This window comes from Aphis gossypii, chromosome 1 (assembly GCF_020184175.1).
Source record: "Aphis gossypii isolate Hap1 chromosome 1, ASM2018417v2, whole genome shotgun sequence".
Taxonomy (NCBI): Eukaryota; Metazoa; Arthropoda; class Insecta; order Hemiptera; family Aphididae; genus Aphis; species Aphis gossypii.
Window position 1 is genome coordinate 34,781,187 of NC_065530.1, and position 21,970 is coordinate 34,803,156.

Here is a 21,970-nt window from a genome sequence, read left to right on the forward strand (position 1 = left end):
TCAGTATTGGTTAATAAAAACTTCACATTTTTTCGTTTTCTCATATTTTCATCCTAATAATGTAGTTAGACAATTTATTTTAAGACGTCTAACAATTACTATCTAGTTAATAACATTATGGTAAAATGTATTAATTAATAAGTTAGTATTTATAAATTATTTTATAAGGGAGTGCTCTAACTTACCCTCGTACCAATATGGTTAGGTTATGCTTATGAAGCTATTTAAAAATATTTAAGAAACCTACACAGACACTTTTTAAAAGTATTTTAATTAAAGGAGCACACAACATTAAACAAAATTCCTTTACATTTTTTTTAAATAATAAATTATTGTAACTATGGGTATATGAAATGATTTGATGAAAATTTAATGCAAAAAATATTATTACTTTTAGAGATATTACTATATTAAAAAATTTTAAACTGTTGAGTGGCGTCATTAGGCCCGGCCCATCGTATTTGTCTATCTTATATTACATATAAAAGTTCCTCGTTACAGAAAGTAATTTATTTACCTAAAAATTATTAGGTATTATTAGGTTATTAAGTTTTTTATTTTTGAAATACATTTTACGTATAAATATGTGATTTTATGTGTTTAAGACGACAAAAATATTAGAATGTTTAGTTTTTTAAATATTAAAAATCTCAAAAGTGATATTTTTATTAAACGACATGTCATGGTGATTTATGGCGATCCGCATGACGCGCCGTAAAATATCTTAGTACCTGCTTGAATAGTGTATAGGAAATGCGATTGTGAAGGACCTCGTGCTATTTTATTTTTATTAAGAAAAGTGCAGTAACTACTTACTCTACTCTAAATTATTCCGTGGTCGCCTAATCTGGGTATGGAAGTAGGTAGTGGCGTAGTGCTTTAAGTTTTAACCAGTATATAACTTTTTAAAAAAAAGGTAGGCTAATGGCTACCACTCTGCTGTACGGATGTATACGCGGTAGATCGGTAGACGTCGAATGGGCCCTTGTGATGGATGTATTAAATTTGAATTTATTAATTATTAATATAATAATAAATCTTTGTATAGTAGGTAATACGAAAAACGATTCTACGTGGAGACATCATATTAACCCATACTACTATTAGTACCTATCTAAGTATATTTAAATATTTCATGTTAGGTATATGTTTTTCATGTTGCTATTTAGTAAAGTAAAATTACTTTATTTGTTTCAGTACTATAGTAATACAGTAGGTTGAATAAAATTTTGCCGAAAACGGTGTATTTGAAAATATCATTGTAAATATAGCTGATGAGTGATAAGTAGGATTTATATGCAACAGCATGTTTTTTTTCTACTCCTAAATGGAGTTTTAGTGAGTTATGTCCGCGATTTATATTATTGTGATGAAAATGATACTATTTTTATTTTACATGTTTTTTAATACCTTTATTGAGCTTAATGCATATTTTTGCGTGTTTAGAATGATCGTATTTATTATATTTAGCTAATAATAATTAAACTCATCAAAGTTTCTAACTTGGTTTTTTGATCAAACATAAATTTTATTTTTAAAAATACAATCCCATGGTACTATGTACGTTTACCAATCGTTTGTATTCGAAAATTAAAAAAAAAAGTGGTCGTAGCATATAACACACGTATTTTCTACTTTTGAATGTGAATTATAAGTTTTATTACTAAAATAATAATTAATTCATGCGAAAAATAAATAAATAATTTTTAATTTTTAATCTCAATTAGGTACTAATTAGGTATACGCATTATATGACAATCAACTAATCACTGATGTATTTCAATAAATAAATATTTTTTTTTTGTAACTTTCTCTTGTGTGTACCTATCTTTTAAAAATAAAAATGCATAATTTTTCATATTTTGGTAAATAAAATTCATATTTTATAGTTTTTATTGCATACAAATCCTAGTCTTGATGATGAGTATCTATGAATCTAAAAGTGGACTTCATCATTTAATAACTGACAGGTATATAAATTTGTTTCGTTTGTGAGACAAAAAAAATGTTAGTAGCAGTCTCACTTATGGTTTACCTATTTCCACAGACCCATTTTAAAATCTAAAATATAATAATAATAGTGATATATAAATACAAGTTACTTAATATTTACTCTGTATCCATTCCTTCAAGTTTATTGTGAGACTGTTGTCCCGCAAAAATCCTCTCGCGATGCCACTGTTGATGGTTATCTAATATGTAGTAATTAGTATCTATAATGTTTATATAAATATATAAATCGTTTGAAGAAGATAAAACTGTAAAAGCAACAATTATGACAATTCTATTAACTAATAACAAAAAATATTTGTGTAGTGCCTATATGAAATATTTTATATAAAAAGTATTTGTGCAGACGTGCAGTATTTTAACCTACTTACCTACTACCTACTTGAAAAAAGGTATTCTTTAAAACAATGTGTTTATTTTACCTAATTTGTACAACCTATGTATATCAAAAAACAATCACACACATAAATTACCTACTTAAAGCAGCTCAACAATGATCAATCTCAACATGATCTTACCATTTTTATATTATTTTTTAATTGATATAGTGATTTTTAAAAACAAACTTTCCGGATTAAATATTTAGGGAAAAACACAATAAACTGGTTACAAATTGGTACAACAGTTATCTGATTATTATTTTTACAACAATAATAATACAAAAATTCAATATTTTAATCAATTAATAAAATGTAAGTATGATTTTTTACACATACATAAAAGTATTTAAAAATTACATGTTATAATACACGTTAGGATACTTTTCAAAACTTTTTTTTAGAATATTTTTAGTTTCTAATTTTAATCGAAAATTGATAAAAATTTAAATGCATTACATATACCTTCATTAAATAAATTAAATTGGCTATTATTTTTAATGTATAATTATATAGTTTAAATATTACATTACTGATTAAAATATAAAAACATAATACGTAAGATGGTTATTGACTGTCTTCAGATTTTAAAGAAACTGTAAACCCTGTAACAAAAATAAAAACAATGTTAATTATCAAAGGATTAAATATTCTGTTAACAAAAAATTAACCTGAACTAGAATCATCATCATTTTCTGATGATGGAACAGTTTTTGAAGTAGTAGCTTGAGATAAAATATTAGTTGGTGGATTATCATTGATTGGCTCTGAATTTGATACTTTTGATTCTGCTGACCCCAACAATGTATCATTTTTATTAAACCAAAAGTTCACTTTAGTCGCATAGTCACAGTCAGAATCATCATTAACATCAGCATTCTCATCTTCATTTTCCCATTCAGATAAGTCATCTATATCCCACGGGGATAATATTATTGGAGCTAGATGGTCTACATATGATAACATCTTTTCTTTTGACATATTCCAAAAATTATTCTTTTTAATATTGATTTCTTTGTGTATGTCTGATGGTTCTAATTTCCAAAGATTACTCATATCAAATATACATGAATAATTTAGCTTTGGAATAGTTTGAGGTTTTATGGTAATATTTTTATTAAACTCAGTCACGTCTATTGGAGTACTATCATTTAATTTTTGAACAAATAAATCTCCAGCAGAATTAATACTGTATAGTTTTAAATCTTTAATATGTTCACCGATAACAGTAGTACCAGTTAAACACCGTGAAAATCTATCAAATAATAATGGATTTAAGCAATACCCTTGAAGTTGAACATTATGTAATGATTGTAATGGATTTGGAATTGATGATGCAATACTCTGACACAATAGAATGTTATCTGGATATGAAGTGTAAGGTAAAGAAATAAGGCTTTCACTCGTTTGATTTCCCAAAATCAACATTTCACATGAATCAAAGCTAAAAAATATATTTAAATTTTAATAGTTAATACATATTTATATTATATAAATGTAAGCATTTATATTTACTTCTTTTCATAACGATGTACATTAATTAGAGATGGAGGATTTGAGAGCATGTGATATGATTTATTTACAAATCCCATTCTATTATCAAATGTTAAAACAGAATGGTTGGAAGTTACATAAATACTATCACTATTTAAACAACTGCTACTTAATGTTGTTAATTCTTCGCATGATTCTATAAAAGTAGTTGGATCATAAATAGAGCAAGGTTTAGAAATATCAATCTAAAAAGTAAAAAGTAATAACAAGTATTAAATATATTTTGCAAAGCTCAAAACTGTTTCAAATTTTAAGGCATTTTTTTTTTTAAATTATTTAATAGTTAAAAATTATTTATTGTAATATCATCAGAATTATAATTAATATTAATAAATTTAAACAAAATATTTTCTTCATATAAAAATACTTATTTAAACTAGAATTTTAAATATTGTAATTTAATTGTAAAATTGATGTTACCATGTGCCAGTTAAATTTTGTAAGTTTTTAATTTTTAACCAATGTTTGAAAGGCTTTTGGTTTTGCTTAAGCTCACAATGTTGAAAAATGAAGAAAACAAGGTTTAAAGCAGTTGTCAACACTAATTTATTTTAGAATATTAATTTATTCTAAAATATTAAATTTAAACTTAGAGTAAAAAATTATACATACCCGAGTATCTAATAAGTAGAATTTTTGTCTATCGATAACACCAATTAAATTGTTTTTATTTTGTAAATAATTTAAATGTATAAAAGAATCAGTTTGATCATACATCGCATCAAAATACTTGTTTTGAACACAATTTCTTTAAACAATAATTAAAATATTAAAATAATGTTTATTATTTACCTATTTCATAATTTGCTACAATAAGAAATAATATTGAAACATATTTACCCATCTTTCCATAATTTAATAAAATGTTTTACATCGGCAGTACAAAAATTATTAGCCATCATATCAGCATCAGCAAACGGTATATCACAGTTATCATAAACTGAATAGTTTTTTAAAATAGGTTCTGAATCAGAATTATTACAAAACATAAATAATTTGGTTTTTTGGCGAATCATTAAATCTAAAAAAGCAAAATTAAATATACAAACATTTATAAATAATGATGTTTCTTAAAATACTCTTAAGTATAAAATTGTTGGGATAAATTATAATTTAAACTTATTATAATAGTACAATGTGCTTTATAATATTACCGTTTAAAATTGAAGATTTTATGTCGAATATTGGATTTCTAAAAAGTTTATCGTTCTTACTTTGAATTAATTCAAATTTATTATCACAAATTGATATAATATCTAAAACAGTATAATTATTACTTTAGGATAAAACTATAAAAGTTTAAGTAGTATAACATAATGCAACTTGAATATTTACAAAACAAAACATATAAAAAATAAGTAAATCTAAGTAGAAATACAGTTAACAACATAGGAAAATTAATATCTGAAAATTAAATAAAACATAGTATTATCCTTACCAATATTGTTGAGTTAAAATTACACACACACTCACACATAGTTACCTAAAATATCGAGGTTTACTCCTCTAGCACAAGCTAATACCCATTGTCCATTAATTTGAAATTTTTCAATAGTATTGCCAAAATACCAATTATATTCCTAAAAAGAAATAAATATAAATTAAATAATTATAAAATTTTTATTTTTAACTAGATGTGAAAAAATAATACTGTTAAACATTAAAATTATTTTTCATTATAATAACTTACTACTAATGAAGTATATAACTTACAGAATCAAAATATTGATCAGGATTTGTCATCAAATTTGAAGTAAAACGAGTTAAAACATGTGGAATTTTTGAATACATAGTTGGTTTTTTTGAATTTAAAGTTGTTTTTACAGAATTCAAAGTATCTAAACTTACTAAAAATAATAAAACAAGGAATTAATAATTTCAACAACTTTTTAATAATAAAAAATTAATATGTAATACATTTTTTTTGGCATAATTCTAGTAATTTTTCATTTTCACGTTTCCATTGAGATTTTAAATTAATCATATCCAAAACTGCATTAATTTCTATACATTTAAAAAGAAAAAAAATAGTTTTAATTTAACTTCAATAAATAGTTATATTTATTATAAAATAAAATTAATATTACTTGGTTCGATATTTGTCAATGTAATACATGGTACTGGTAGGTTGAAACGATCAGGTACAGAATAAAATTGAATAGCTTCATTGCTGTTTTTGATATTACTCAGCAAATATGTATTTAAGCCTGGTAAACAATAATGCGGCAGGTGAGCCAAAATGTTCTTAGCTCCTTTCTCTTGATGTCCATTAACTGGATGTATAGATATTTGGTTTCGAGACATTATTTTGAAAATCTAATGTGAATTACGAATAAAATTACAAAATTAACTTAAAATATCTAAAATATATAAGAAATACAAACTTTAATTATACTTTACTTCAATGCCTACCTATTTAATTTTTATTTATTTCATAAGACTGTAGTTATGTATTGTATCATTTCATCTTTCACAGACTAGATATATTAAACTAAATTCAATTTATTCTGTTACACACGACTTCAAGTATAAAATATTCATATTTCTTGCAGGCTTAGTTTTAGTCTATTTTTTTTTTTTTTTTGTAATATTATTATAGAATATAGTATTATACTGTATATTATATAAATATTAATCCGTGAATTTAAATTTAGTATTTCTGAAAATATGATTTATCAGTGTTCAACAATATTGCCGCCATGTGAGATTGATAATATAAATAAATGCATTTTCTTCATAGATAATAAAGATATCTTTATTATCTATGATTTTCTTTCATGAAATTCTTTGTTGATTTAATGATAAATTTTAGCGCCAAAATTCCATTCTTCAGAGATAAAATATGTAGAGAATTGTTATTGATATTGAATTAAAATATTATATTTGCTACTATATAGGTATAGTTGTTTATATATATATAATGGCTACTCTATGGGCTACACTATAAATTCTATAACAAATATATTAAAGGTAGCCTTAGGATACCTAAGGTACAAACTACAAATAACACGCAACATTGAAAACACAATACAGATTAAAATATAAGGCATGTTGAAAAACTGATTCAGAAAACAAATTATTTTTTGGATTACTCGTAAGTACCTAATATATTTGTTTAAAATATTATGCATTAATTTTAAAATTAAAATTTGTTTGTATTCTATTAGATTTATTTAAATCATAAGATTTCATAATGTGGGACGGTATTACAATTGGGTATAGTTCAGCTGACGAGACTATAAATTTTGGTACTCGTGCTGTAGCTATTGGCGATAGCAGGATATTTGAAACAACCACTTTGGCTACAATAAAAAGAACTTGTGATGAAAAATGTGTATCTAAAGAAGACCTTAAAATCAGTGCTATGTGCACACAGGATTTAATGTACATTTCAGGAGGCCGATCATTTGCCTCATTTAATACTAGTATTACAGAAATCAATCAGACATTTGGATTTCCTAATCAAATAGTAGATGCTAAAATATCAGATGATGGATGTTACTTAATAGTATTATTATATGATTGGACTATATACTGTTGTTCATTTACTAATCCAAGGATTTTATTTATCAAGTATGTATAAATACTTCTATTAAAGTATATAAACTAAAAATTAATAATAAATAAACTAATGTATTTACAAAAGCATATAGGTACATTTTAAAAATGTTATGTATTTTTTAATTATTAAAATGATTTATCTATGGTAATTAGATTAAAAGTTAATTGTTCAATAAAAAAAAAAAACTCAAATAATATAGTATCCACTGATGAGAAAACTTCAATTTTTACGAACTAAACTTAATAAAATATGATACAAACACAAGGAAAAATAATAATTACTATTTTGTCATTTTGATTGGATAATTTATATAAATACTAATCATGGTAAAGTTAATTAACATTTATGTTATGTCTGTTAAGTGTTAATGGTAAATAGTAAATAGGCAATACATTGAATAAAATGTACAAATAATTATTAATTTATTTAAAAATATACATACAAATAATAATCATTTAACATTTTTATTAATGATAATAATATAAGGTATTTTAATATATAATTTTAATTCTAGGAGAGTATCAAAAAATCCTCGTTGCTTGCCCTCAGAAATGGAATCACCTGTTGGTCTGTTCTTTTCGCACAAAGAAAATCATTTCTATATTACAGTTATTACATCATCTGGATTTATCAATAAGTAATAAATAAATTGATGAAACAATTTTAAGTTTTTACATTTTTCTCATTGCCATATTAAATAAATTATACATTTTAATTATTTTAAGATTTATTTGTGCCAATGTTATGGAATTAACCGAGAAATCTGTTCTTGATAATGATTTTAAAAACATAGAAAATCTTATAACTTTAAAAACATTTGATATCCATGAAAATGTAAGTGGATGTAATAAATATAATATTGTATGTGTGTTTAATTAATTAATTTAACTCTTAATAGGTAAAAACGGTATGTGGAATGTATGATAATATTTTAATTGCTGGTGACAGTATTTGTTTGTATGAGGGAGAAAACATGAGATCTAAGGAATTTTTATTCCCAGACAACTATAAAATTAAAAAACTTGTTTTCACTCAAGATAAAAGGTAAGTACTTCTATTTAATTTTTTAATTGTAGTTCTTTTAAAATTTACAATTCCTTTTCCAATCTTTATTAATGTTATACTTAAATTATTGATTATGTACAGGCTTGGTTTATGTATAAATTAATTCAACAATTTTAAAATTAAATTCTATCATTGTGCTTATAATTAAAATATATTATTACAGTTTCATCATTTGCCTTACTGATTCAAAAACCATGTTATTGGTATGTGCATTTACATTTTTACCAATTAAAGAATGGAACAAGGTACCTATTAGTGATTTTACTGTGATGCAAGAAATGGGTACTACAAGTGTTCTTCTATTAACTGATGAAATACAACCTTCATTGATGCTTGTTTCAATGCCAGGTAATTTGATATCAATTAATAATTTGTATTAAATAAGTGTTAAAGTATCTTTTAAAATATTTTTGTATTAAATATTTCTTTTTTCTCAAAAGATTTTGATATTAGTTTGATGTATACTAAAAATAGTATAATCATACTGAATTTATTCATAATAAAATGCTCCCACCATAATAGTTGCAAACAAATGATGATTTTCAAAATTGCTATAAACATATTTATCTTTATTGAAGTCTCGTAAAAATCTAGCGATAGACATTATTCCTTGATCTTTTTTCTCTCCAACTTCAACTATGCAAACAATTTTATATCTGAAACAAAAACTAAAATAAATATTTTTGATTTAAACCTGCTCTAATTATATTTTTTTTCCTATATTTGAAAAAAAATTCTAAAACTTAATTGATTTTTTTTTCAAAAGTTTATTTGTATAAATATTTTGTTTTATATATACCTACCATAATATTTATATTTAGAATATATTAGAAGAAGTGTAAAGGAAGATCTTTAAAAAGTAACACATTTGTGCAAACTAACCAAGGATTGAAAAAAGATGTTATTATACCATATAATTTTAATTCTAGTTTTTAACAATTATATAAATAACATCTATGAGATCTACTGCATAGGTTACTCAATCAGTGTTATTGAATAAACATTCTGTAATTAGGTACCATAGTAACAATAATATAATAATTCCATTTCTCAGAAAATTACTACTTTTAAATATTAACTACTATTTAATTTTAATTTGAAAAATCAATTTACTTAAAAAAAGGAAAAATTTATTAAGAAATCATTGATTTTTTTTATAATCAAAAAATGTCTTAGTATCTTAGTATTCAAAATTTCAAAATATATATTATTTATTATATCTATTTAAATATTCACAATCCAAGATTGAAAAATCTTATATTGATTCAATTCTATAGTTTTAGTTAGGTTAAATAAATTAAGTTTTTTTTTTTTTTAATATTTAAAGCATGTTAGGTTTTAATTTAATTTAATCAATGTAGTATGGATTATTTAATATTAAAATGTTTTGAACACATTTTTATTAAAACAAATAAATCAAACTTAAGTTAATAGGTACTTATTAAAGGAAGTTACTTAAAATAGTATTTAAGTTTAAAATAAATATGAAGATCTAAATAAACAATAAATCAATTTTATTGGAAAATATTACATCCATAAATAAGTAATAATTACTGGAACTAGTTTGTCCAAAAATGTATTAGCATAACATTTATTTTGTTAAATATTCATGTTATCTTACACCTTTAATTAATTTAAGCCATTGGTGACTCCATTATAATTTTAATATTATAGATATGTATATATTTTTTAAATTTTATAATTTTACCTTTCAAAATCCAAGTCATAAATACCATCTCTAATACTAAGTGACATAGCTGCAGCAATTCTTGTTGCTTCATCTGGATTATATCTAGTTTCGTTATTCAAATATTTTTTTGTTTCATTTTTTATAACGGTCAAAGCCTGGTTTTCATTGAATGGATTTTTCGATTCCAATCTATATGTATTCTGATATTTAACGAGTTTATCTTGTGCAGGTAATTCATTTTCAGTTTTATTAGTTAATACATCATATACATCTTTTATTAATGTGTCCATGTTTAAATATCCCTTTTGTCTTAATATTACAAGAATACTAATGTAATATAAGTATTGATCTAACATGTACACATAATATATATATATATGTGTGTGTGTATGTTAACAATAATTCAATGTATAGTAATAATAAAATAAGTAAAGTAACTGTGAATGTTGAACAAATAAATCATAATTAGCTAAAATGTTCAAAAGATTTTATGTTTTTACAAATTGAAAAAAAGTTAAGTAAAAATAATCTAAATTGAACGAAGCAAATATCAAAAATTTAATAAAATAATTATTTTAATATAAATTTTTTGTACAAAAAATTATAACACAATTTGTAATATGATTTTAGCATAACTTTATTTGTCTTCAAGACATCTTTTCAAAATTAAACAACTTGAAATTTAAAATACTAGTAGTTTTTTTTTAAGATAACAAATGCAATTGTTTTAAAATGTTAATAATAATATTTTAATTTAAAAACAGGCTTATCTCATTGTCATAAAAATTGTTCATGTAAATTAATAAATTCACATTTAGAATATAGTAAATAGTAATATTTGTAGTTATGTAGTTCAACTAAACCAAACATACAATTACTTGATACTTATTAAAATTGTTTCTTAAAACTGTTTATTACATCAAATTTTTACATCCTGATCAGTTAATAAAACTCATGACTAAAATCACCATAATATTATAATTAATAGTTTTTAGATTATATGTACTTTTTGTAACAATTTATCTAAATACATTATGTTGATTGCCATTTTGTATATAGTTAGTTTAAAAATCAAACTAAAATTAGAAATGCAAAATATGTAATTAATTATTACAATTTAATAGAAAGAACTTAGATATTTTGAACTGTTTTCTCATCTTAAAATATAAAACCATAGGTGAAAATAGCCTGAAATATGTATTTTTTAAAATAAAACTGTTAATTTAAGAGGAATTAATTCATTAAAGGTTATAATTTAAAACCCATATATATTGGTTCTAAACTAAAATATAGTATGTTTGTTTTAAATAGATTTTAGTGTAACATTCAAGCTTCCAACATCATCATTAACATATCTTATTGATTATCCGAGCACATCTGATGGCCTATTATATCTAGAAGCACACGGAGATGAAGATATAAATACATTACATGTAAAACTAATATCTGAAGGTCAACCTGACTTACGATTAGCACGAATGTTAAGGCGAGGTAAATACGATGAAGCTCGAAATTTTGCAGCTGCTTTTAATCTTGATCCAGAAACAGTATATAAAGAACAAGTTAAAGGACTTATGGGGAAATTGGATGTATGGCAACCTGGAAATAAAGGAATCCAAGAAACATTTGATGAAATGATGGATTACTTAAATAAAATTAAAGTAAATGATTGAGTTATACTTTTCAAAATAACTTCATAACTAATTTAATAATAATTGTTTTGTCTAGGATGATACATTTGTTGGTAATTGTGCTCTTAATATAATTGTACCTAGTTTTTCTTTATGTAGAAAACTTTTAAGGTATGCATTATTACGAGTTAAGTCCTCATCTCAAGGATTAGAAAACAAGTTAACATTTTTACTTGATCAATTACAAAGTACTCTTCACAAATTGGATACTTTTTGTCTTTTGCATGATGTATCTGATTGGTCTATTGAAAATACAGAACTATGGCTTTCTTTTTGTAAACAAAATGTGAATGACATTTGTTTGGATCTTATACAAAAAGTAAATATTTATATATAATTTATTAAATAATTTATATCTAAGTAAGTAAATTTAGTTTATGTCAATAAAATTTATTATATGTATGTAAAATTAATATTTTTTAATTGAAAAATAGATCAGTACATTTAATATGAGTAATTATAATTGGCTTTAGTATTTTATTTTATTTTAAAGATGATAACTTTTACTTGTTGAGTAATAAAAATGAATAATATAAATTAAATTATAAAGAAAGGCAAAGTATTTAATACTTTTTAGATTTTTTGGTTTCACTTAGAACTACTTATAATGAACCTTGTTTTAAATTTTTAAAGATTTGACTAAGCAAAAATATTGATTTCGATATTTAAATTAAAAAAAAAAATTTAATTAAAAAAATATATAATTACAGTAATACATTTTGTACAAAAAGTATTATAAGTTAGTTTAATAAACTAATAATTTATTATGTAACAGTTGAGGAGAAATAGGAAGGCACCCAGCAGTGCCACCTGACAAGAAAAAAAATTAAAAAAAAAAAAAAAAATGTTTTTAAGTAACTTAAAGAGTCAAAATGTTCTAAAAATTGTACTACGTTTAAAATCTAGAAAATAATATAGAAAACAGTTGGTAAAATTTCAAGTAACTACAATAATAATTTTTAATTGTTTAGATACACCTTACTGAAAAAAATTAATTTGATTTTGAGTAAAAATTAATTAATTTTTGATTAATATGAATGATACTTCAAATTTTAATTAATAGTATAAATTAGATCCAATTTTCTATGAGAAACCACCATAAAGGTTAAGCATTTAAAATATATATATATGTATTGTATAAGCCATAAAAAACATAAATAATTGTTAAATTAATACATTCATCACTTTACTTGAAATCTAAAATTTAATCAGCTTATTTATTTTTTTTTTTTTTTAGAATCAGTTAAGTGATGTCTTAACAGTTTGGAGTCGTCATATTGCAGAAATTAAAAGTTTTATTAATGATGAATTTATAAATGAATATTTTTCAAGTACACCATTTTCTGTAGATATTTATGATTTAAAATTATGGGTCAAAAGTTTTGCTTCTACTACTCTTTTCATGTATTACGATGAAACAGTAGCTTCGATGGTTTCTTACATAGAAAGTAAAGTTAGGTATGTATAAAACATTTAAAACTTATCTATTTGTATTTAAATTTTAAGTTAAATTACATTTTATTTAAATTTTTCTTTTTCAGATGGAATGAATTATACCTACATTTAGATTGGATCAATCCTAGCTTAGAAATTTGTCGCTATTTTTTAAATATCATCAATCAAATTGTTTCATCTCCTTTATGTTTAAGTATTTCACGACCGACTGAACCTCAAATGAAATTAATCTTACTGATAAAATACTTAACTGAATTAAAGGAGTTGAATGATAATTTTGGTGTTAAAATTACTTTGGATGACTATGAATTATCTCATGAAGACAAAAATTTTTCAGAATTATCATTTTTAATTTTGGACCAAATACAGATGAATACATTTTCTGATTTTATTACAACATTTTGGTCAACATTTACTCTACAGCGATTCTTAAATTCTGATGAAATTCTATCTGCTTATATTAAAGTAAACAAATAGCTAAATTTTTAAATTACTTTAATATTCAATTCAAATTTATTGAACTATTCATTTTTAATTTATATTTCAGAATATTGTTAGTCAAGTTGATTGTTGGTGGTCATGGGAAGAAAAAGCAACTATGATTCTGAATTTTATTTCTAACAAAGAGGTAATATTCATTAAGAAAAATATAAAATATATATTATTTTCAATTATTTTTACAGATCAAATCTGATTCAGCCTTGAGCATTTTGAAAGCTGCTAGTATACCTTGGTCCGAACTTATGGTAAAACTTTGTGATGAAACACTCCATACTGATTTGAATACAGCAACCATTAAAGATATAGTAGAAGTAAAGAGCTTACTTACTAGTAAATTGATATTAAAAAGTTATAATCTTTCTTTTACAAATATTACACCAAGTATAGTGAGTATTTAAATATCTGATTAATTTTTGTTCAAAATTTGATTATCATTCTTAATTAATTTTAGATAATTATTGCGGTCCAAAATATTTGTTCCCAAAATCGCTCAACTGTATTAGAAGACATAGTTAAATTGGTTAGTACGCAGTCTGTCACTGTTCAACAAGAAGCATATGAGATTTATATACAGTATTTGATTGAATCTGGGTATGTAAATAGATTATCATTATTTTTAATTTATTATTACAGTATGTATTAGTAATTTAGTTTATTTCTTATTTACCTAAAAAACGAATAAAAACAAAAAATCATAGCTTGTATATTAAAATGATATATTTAAATTTATTTATAGAGACAACTAGTACCAAATTTATTATTTGAGACTATTTGAGTTTTTAAGTATACCTAAGTCCATATTTTCAATTATTTAAATTTATATATAAAATTAATTTAGAAATTTAAAGGTTAGTTCTCATTTATAAAAACAATTTTGATATTATCATAAGAAAATCCTTAAATGTTACAATAAAATATCTAAACATTTGTTAAAATAAAGAAAGTCTTGCAGCAAAAAATTCTTGGTTAATTTTATGTCTTATTGAAAATACATTTTTTTACGATTTATTATCCAATATATATATTTATATATGAGAAAAGTCCCTACTCCCAAGTCCTAAGCCACTACCTAGTTATGTCTATGAATTTAATTGTACATTTAATTGATTTTAACTTTTAAGTATAGTAAAATAATTGATCTCTTATATGCCCAGAGCAACAGCAAATTATTGGAAATTTTAATATTTTTTTAGCTTTAGTATAGATTTCAATTTTGATCATTTATGTAATAGTGTTTTATTGTTATAAGTTGGCATAGTTCTGATTTATTTTTACTCTGTGATGGACTGATGGACTTGAAAATTATTATTATTATTATAATTATTATTATAAAAACCTTATAAAATATTATTTTTATTTTTATAGCCTTACAGATAAAGCAATTGAATCATTAACAAACCCTCAAATAATTCCTAGTTCAATGGTACAAAGGATATGTATAACAATTTGGATTACATATAACAGTCTGAGAAAACAATCAATTTTTGTTGAAGAAGCATCTAAGTATTTTATTGTACTAAAATTTTTGGCTAAAAGTCAATGCATAGATATTCGTCAAGAATGTCAACATAGTGTTAATGGCTTAATTAATATTTATTATTTAAAGGTTTGTCTGTTTAATTATTGAAAATACTAAAATTTATAAAATTTATTTTTATTGTGTTTTTATTATAGAGTGAGTTTAAAATTGAATGTGATTTGTCAGATTTCTCTAATGAAGAAAAACTTTTAAAAAAATGTGTAAATGTAGTCCTAAAAGGTAATTTCAACATTTTAAATCTACATAGTTTGTGCATTAATAAATTTTAATAATTGACTATTTTTAATGATTTTATTAGACGAATGTTTCAACAACATGAAGACATCTATTATACAAGCAAAATTATCGAGGTTATCTAATTTATTATTTCAATCTTTTGAAAATGTTGTGGTTCAGTTTGTTAAAGAATCTGCTTTACAAATAAATAATGAAAACATATGTTTATTTGGTCAATTTATAAACTCATTTGGAGATGTTAGCCCTCAGCTTGCTACTAAATTATTAGAACTAGGAGAACTTTTAGTGTCTACTTATGACCCAGTATCTCAAGCTGCATTTAAAATACCTCTTTGGACATTGATTCGACGAATTACACAATTAGTTACTGTTAACAGTGAATCAAGTAATATTAGTTTTTATTTTAAATTGTATACTATTTAAATTTAGAAATTAATTTAATATTTTTATTTTTCTATTTTAGGTTTATTAACCAGAGCTGTTGAATTAAGTCAGTGGGTTGAACCATTTTATTTAACATGTGGAGATGTGGTGAATAGCGATAATATAGAACTTGGGTTAGCATATTCTTGGAGAAATGGAATTATTGACAAAAACTCTATACATATAGAATTTTTTGAACAATTCAAACTTTATAGTTCATTTTTAAGTAATATTTAATTAGTTATAGTGTACCAGAACCACCAATAGTTATATAAAATTTTTTTCTAGATTCTTATAATCCCAAATCTTCATTACACTGTTACAAGAAAATAGATATTAAAGATTCATATGACACTATTGTAAGTACAACAATTATATTTTTAAAAATATCTCAAATAATATATTTAATCAAAATATTTTAGTCATCACCAGATATAATAATGTCTTCATTAGAATATTTCCAAGGTCAGAATCTTATTGGTCTTCACATAACTGTAACACAAATAATGTGTTTATATCGTGCTATTCTTCAAAATCAACAAACATTGGTCAGTTCTAATTTAATTATAAATAAAAACATTATTTTTTTTTATAATAGATAGTTATTTATTAAACAAATGTGTATTTATTAGTTTTAATATATTTCAGGAACCCGAATTAAATAAAAAAGGGAATAATTTAATTAAAAGTAATGTCAGACAAATATTAAAAAGTGTTACTTATTCTCGAAACTTAGATATGGACCTAGGTTTAGGCCTTTTAAATACTCTCAGACCACACGATGCTGTCAATTGGCTCGAAGATGCTTTGAATAAGTATATTATACAATTTTGAAGTTATCTAATTTTAATTGTTATATATTCTTTTAATTATGTTTATTGTTTAATGTAGTGTGGGGATGAACTATCAAAAATTAACAAATATTACAGATTTGGGATTAGTTTACTTACGATTGAATATTGATACTGCTGGCGATTTGTATGAAATACTTAAATCGACAAAAAACAAATGTATTTGGGGTAAAAAATTGATGAAGTATGGTTTTGCATTTAAAGGTATTATAAGGTTATTTCCTTTTAAATTATAGGAAATTAAATAATGAATATATATTTTATAATTTTAGATGCGTTTTATAATTCAGAATTAGATCAACGTCATTTATTACAGAAAATGATAAGATCTCCTATTATTACATTAAATGTTTTAGTAGACTATTGTAATGATACACATTTTGATTTACAACAAACAGCCAAATTATTTTTAGAAAGTTGCTTAATTCAATGGGAACCTTACACACCTGGGGAAGATGAAGAGAAAACATTTGGTGAATGTTTAGCCAAGTTTTTAAAATATTCAATCAGTAAAATAAATTGCTAATTATTTTGTACATAATTTTTAGATTGGATCGCTAAAATAATTGAAGACAAAGATGCTTTATTAAAAAAATGCGAAGACATTTTCTATGTTATTACAGACAAAACTGATATTTTAGATTTTCTTTGGAATCATGTTTGGGAACAAGTAAGGCCACAATATATTGTACTTTTACATTTATTTAAATAAACATTAAAAGTTTTAATTAATTTTTTTTATTAATATTTGATATCTAGGTAAATATTTATTATTATGAAGTATTTTTAGTAATAATGGGTTTAATTGAAAAATACGATGTAAATGCAGTTTTAAAATTTCACGTCCAAAAAGAAATTTTATTATTTTTAATGCAATACAAACGAGTGAGTTTACCTGAAGAACATGAGCAAGAAATATGGTTTGCCATGTTCCAGGAATCTCAATCATTACCCCCTATTTCTAAATATCGTTTACCCTATGTGCCACTTGCAAATAAGAAGAAGAAAAAATTTGGACATCGTGAAATACATGTTTGGAAAATCATAAAACCTGAATTAACATTTTTCACATATAATAAATGGTTTTCTATAATTGAAGCAATTGAAATGGATAAGGACACATTATGTATTTTAACTGTAAAGAATATGGTAAGAATTGTTTAATGCACAACGATTCACAGACTAACCGAGTGATAAATATTTTAGGTTAATGAAGTAGCTACCAAGGATAAGAATGTTGAATGGTATTTGCATATGCGTTTAGAATCATTACTTAAAGATATTCAAGTAGTATTGAGCAATGTAAAGAATTTAGAAATAGTTGCTGCCTCTCTTTATTTTGTTGTCAATAGTTTGCCTTTAGGTATTTATATTTTTAAATGTCAATGAATAATAACTTATGCTAAACTATGCTATCATAAAAATATTATTTATTTGGATTTTCTTTTTAGGTGCTGATCAGTTGGCAGCAGCTAAAATTAGTCATTCACAAGCTCAAGAATGGGTTAAATTAGAAAATTCAGAAAATGCCAAATCTGGTATTACGAAAGTATGTATTTGTATTAATATATTTGATGTAAGCAAAACTGAAATGTTTTATTTTCACTAAGGTTGTTACAAAATATGTGTTAATAACTACTAAACATATATTACACATGTATGGATTTGGCAAACCAAATTATTTACAATTAGCATTACAACCTAATGAATTAATTAGAGAATTATACAATGATCCAATAATACTTAAAAGACATACAGGTGAAATAAAATTATTTCCTGGTAAGTTTTAATATCATATTAAAATTGTAGTTTCAATTTATAAATTATTATTATATTATATTATATTTGTTAGACATTAATGGTGCAGTAGATGCAATCGTTGAAGTTCATGGTAAAGGAGACTTGGCTCTCAAAGTAGATCTTCTTAAAGAGTGGTTACAACCCTCTTCATTGGGATCAATGGGTTCTCCTGATAAAAGTTTAATGTCAACAACTAATTCGTTTTGTGTAGCTCAAGAAAATTTAACAATCAGTGAAGGTGTATTAAGGTGATAATTATTATTTGAATTTGTTTAAGTTTTGTTAAATATAGATTAAAACTGAGTGGTGTTAAACTATTAATTATATTATTATGTTTAGAGCATGCTATCTATTAGAAAATGATACACCTGCATACAATTTACATAATTTCCTTATATGCCAAGCCTATAACGAAGATGACAGTGATTCTATGTGTCCAACAAGTGTACGACTAAGAGCATTACAATGTCTGTGTTTGGTAAGAACAGAAAATATTGAAGAAATTACTTGTCGTTCAAAAGAAATGATGAAGTAAGAATATTAATTTTTCTATTTACTATATTGTAACTTAATAACCAATTCATTTTACTTATTTAAATGTTAGAAATAATTTGGTTGAGTTATCAATTATTACTGAATTGGAAACTCTTGGAATTAATTTTTCTCCAGCAAGATACCGTGCATGTGATAAATCCAAACTAGTCCAATCATTAATGGCAAGGAGGTCATTGAGTTCTACTAAATTAGCTTCACATTTATGTGTGCTATACTCAGATGCCATGAATCCCAGTATATGGGACTTATTACTTACTAGATTAATAAATTTTACCATGATTATTGAATTGGAAAAAGTACTAATTCATTTGATGGATAAATGGCATAAGTTGACATTTGACATAATAGAAAAAGCCTGGAATGTTTTTCTTAAGTCATCCTTCAATACTGGTATGAGTACATTTATTTTATCAGTTAAATAGTTATGAAAAATGATGCTACAAACTGTTAGTTATTTTTTTATAACTTCCCAATTGAGAAGGACCAATGAATCAAACCAATAAAATTATAGTTTGAACTTTGTAAAGAAAATAAAAACTTATTATTATTCCATTGAGCGATTGGTTTGTTTATTATGAATACTGTTTATTTCTAGTTAGTCGTATCTAAACTTGAATAGATTAGTGTTTGAGTTCAAATCAAAAATTATAAATTTAAATTATCTAAAAAATGGCGTTTGTAGCATCACGAATTAATGATAAATATGAACTCATGTTTTTATTAGTAATCTTTTATTTCAGCTAAAGATTCTTATGAAGTTATACATTGTGTCAAATTGGCATTCAGTTGTCCTGTCATAGATAGTATTGATTTATCACCAATTATCGAACATTGTGAGCGCTTTCAACTTGATCAATATGTGCAAAAGTTGAAATGCCTGAGTTAAGATTTTATAAATTTAGATATGTAAATAAGCAATTCTTAGTTTTATTTTTATATTAATACAAAACTGTCTAATTATAATTTTTTTTTTAACAAAACTATATTTTAAAACAATATATACAAAACGTGATAATTTATAACAATAAGTGCAATAATTATTTCATATTTTATTCTTCAAAAACTTTTTTTAATTCTGCTTCTTTTCGTTCTTGAAATATCCTTTTTAGTTCAGCAATTTTTTGTTGAGGTTCTGGTCTTTCAGGTGGAAACATCTCCCTCTTAAATTGTATTACTTTTTCTTCATAATTTTCAGGTAAATTGAAGTAATGGAATAAGACAACAGGAAATGCCATATAAATACCCATTCGTAACACCTCTAACTGCCACTTAGCCATACCTAGATGAAAATAAACAAAATTACTTTAACATGATTTTCATTTATTAAATTATTAATATAAATAAAAAAAAACACTAAAATAAGTTAAAAATACTTAATAAGAATAATTGTTTAGATAATTAAATATTATACTAGATTGAAAGTTAAATATATAATAAATAATAATAATTAAAACAAAATTAATTAATGAGTCATTTATTTAAACAATATATTTTAATCACTCCTACTATTGAGACAAATTTATACACAAATAGGGTTAGGTATAGAAAAGGAGTAGGAAGTAGTAATAATTTGTATTTAAATATAATATTATAGTTTAATACACAAGTAGTTTTAAAATAATAGTTGATTGACTACTTTGATTAATGCATAATTAATAATTATGTATATAACTAATAAATAATATATTTTTTAATTATTTTATGTTCTGTCTTTTTCTCCGTTTTTTACTTAACCCAGTAAATAGAATTTATAAAAAGGTGGTATTCGGAGCCGTAGCAACTACCGCTATGATTTATTTTGTGCAGAGCCGTGTTAAGGGGGGGACAAAGGGGGCAATTGCCTCCGGGCGCCTTTATTTTGTAAAAGAAAGGGGGCGCCTGTATTTGCGATTAATATGCTACCTATGGCCCAAAATGAAATTTTGCCCCGGGGCGCTGAATTACTTGACACGGCTCTGATTTTGTGTGTATTAATTTACATTTATATTATACTTGGATATGATTATTCAATAACAAGTGTCTAGCAAGAGACCATACAAATTATGCACGTTTTACTATTGAGACCAAAACTACAATGATTAAACGGTGAATGGAAACAGTTATAAATAATTTTATTAATCTCTGAATTTTGTGTATGTTGATTTGTGTTTTTTGAATTATTGTACTACTTGTATAGTTGGTATTTGTAAATAAAAAGTTTAATCTAGGTTACTTTAGCTACAATTAAATAATCGCCTTACTTACTGTTGTTTTAAATTATGGTCAAAATATGCACTATAAGCTGTAAATTATTAAACAGTTAATAAACAGTCTAAAATTAAATAAATTATAATCGGAAATTAGTACAGTAGTGTAATATCTATTACTTCTCTCGATTGTTAAATATTTTAATATTTTCAATTTTGTCCTGTTTATCATGTTTTTACATTGCTGATAATAATATGAGATAATTATTGTATTATCTTAATAACCAGGTAAATTATCTTGAATCATGGTAAGAACCATGATAAACAAAATATGATATACAGTCTGCAATGCAACCAACTACTGAATCAACATTTTACTATTGTCATATTAAAAATTAAATTATTTAATATAATTAGAAATAGAATAAAATATAATACCAATAAATAGGATTAAAGTTAATTACCAAGTTTAT

The 21,970-nt window shown here is 23.7% G+C and overlaps 4 protein-coding genes across 7 annotated transcripts; 1 reads left to right on the plus strand and 3 right to left on the minus strand.

The window, feature by feature from the left end:
• Nucleotides 1-2,627: 2,627 nt before the first annotated feature.
• On the minus strand, nucleotides 2,628-6,615 carry LOC114126571 (uncharacterized). 3 transcript variants are annotated; one of them, XM_027990547.2, is made up of 11 exons: nucleotides 6,354-6,615; nucleotides 6,029-6,257; nucleotides 5,859-5,945; nucleotides 5,655-5,788; nucleotides 5,425-5,521; nucleotides 5,096-5,197; nucleotides 4,782-4,962; nucleotides 4,554-4,689; nucleotides 3,903-4,126; nucleotides 3,059-3,831; nucleotides 2,628-2,992 (listed from the first exon to the last, which is right to left on the minus strand). In XM_027990547.2, exons 2-11 carry the CDS (start codon nucleotides 6,243-6,245, stop codon nucleotides 2,955-2,957), a joined length of 1,989 nt encoding a protein of 662 aa, XP_027846348.2. In that variant the 5' UTR covers nucleotides 6,246-6,257; nucleotides 6,354-6,615; the 3' UTR covers nucleotides 2,628-2,954. The 3 variants fall into 3 exon arrangements, with proteins under 3 accessions (XP_027846348.2, XP_050053270.1, XP_050053269.1); XM_050197313.1 differs by having other exon boundaries at nucleotides 6,342-6,615; XM_050197312.1 differs by having other exon boundaries at nucleotides 6,326-6,615.
• A 186-nt stretch (nucleotides 6,616-6,801) lies between these two features.
• On the plus strand, nucleotides 6,802-20,374 carry LOC114126564 (uncharacterized). The gene is made up of 31 exons (XM_027990541.2): nucleotides 6,802-7,035; nucleotides 7,109-7,514; nucleotides 8,018-8,140; nucleotides 8,229-8,337; nucleotides 8,402-8,547; nucleotides 8,732-8,916; nucleotides 11,570-11,919; nucleotides 11,987-12,268; nucleotides 13,187-13,407; nucleotides 13,491-13,869; nucleotides 13,952-14,032; nucleotides 14,088-14,291; nucleotides 14,357-14,496; nucleotides 15,271-15,511; nucleotides 15,580-15,664; nucleotides 15,744-16,067; nucleotides 16,146-16,331; nucleotides 16,394-16,464; nucleotides 16,528-16,653; nucleotides 16,754-16,920; nucleotides 16,997-17,160; nucleotides 17,229-17,429; nucleotides 17,505-17,626; nucleotides 17,716-18,105; nucleotides 18,163-18,319; nucleotides 18,408-18,505; nucleotides 18,567-18,735; nucleotides 18,809-19,004; nucleotides 19,096-19,287; nucleotides 19,361-19,701; nucleotides 20,052-20,374. Exons 2-31 carry the CDS (start codon nucleotides 7,135-7,137, stop codon nucleotides 20,195-20,197), a joined length of 5,976 nt encoding a protein of 1,991 aa, XP_027846342.2. The 5' UTR covers nucleotides 6,802-7,035; nucleotides 7,109-7,134; the 3' UTR covers nucleotides 20,198-20,374.
• Nucleotides 8,907-10,574, minus strand: LOC114126565 (dynein light chain Tctex-type protein 2B-like). 2 transcript variants are annotated; one of them, XM_027990542.2, is made up of 2 exons: nucleotides 10,277-10,574; nucleotides 8,907-9,224 (listed from the first exon to the last, which is right to left on the minus strand). In XM_027990542.2, the coding sequence occupies exons 1-2, from the start codon at nucleotides 10,546-10,548 to the stop codon at nucleotides 9,059-9,061; spliced, it is 438 nt and encodes a 145-aa protein (XP_027846343.2). In that variant the 5' UTR covers nucleotides 10,549-10,574; the 3' UTR covers nucleotides 8,907-9,058. The 2 variants fall into 2 exon arrangements, 1 of the variants encoding a protein (XP_027846343.2); XR_007603167.1 differs by lacking the exon at nucleotides 10,277-10,574 and adding an exon at nucleotides 9,372-9,563 and having other exon boundaries at nucleotides 9,076-9,224.
• On the minus strand, nucleotides 20,219-21,730 carry LOC114126566 (protein PET100 homolog, mitochondrial). Its single transcript, XM_027990543.2, has 2 exons — nucleotides 21,556-21,730; nucleotides 20,219-20,590 (listed from the first exon to the last, which is right to left on the minus strand). Exon 2 carries the CDS (start codon nucleotides 20,586-20,588, stop codon nucleotides 20,361-20,363), a length of 228 nt encoding a protein of 75 aa, XP_027846344.1. The 5' UTR covers nucleotides 20,589-20,590; nucleotides 21,556-21,730; the 3' UTR covers nucleotides 20,219-20,360.
• Nucleotides 21,731-21,970: the final 240 nt, after the last annotated feature.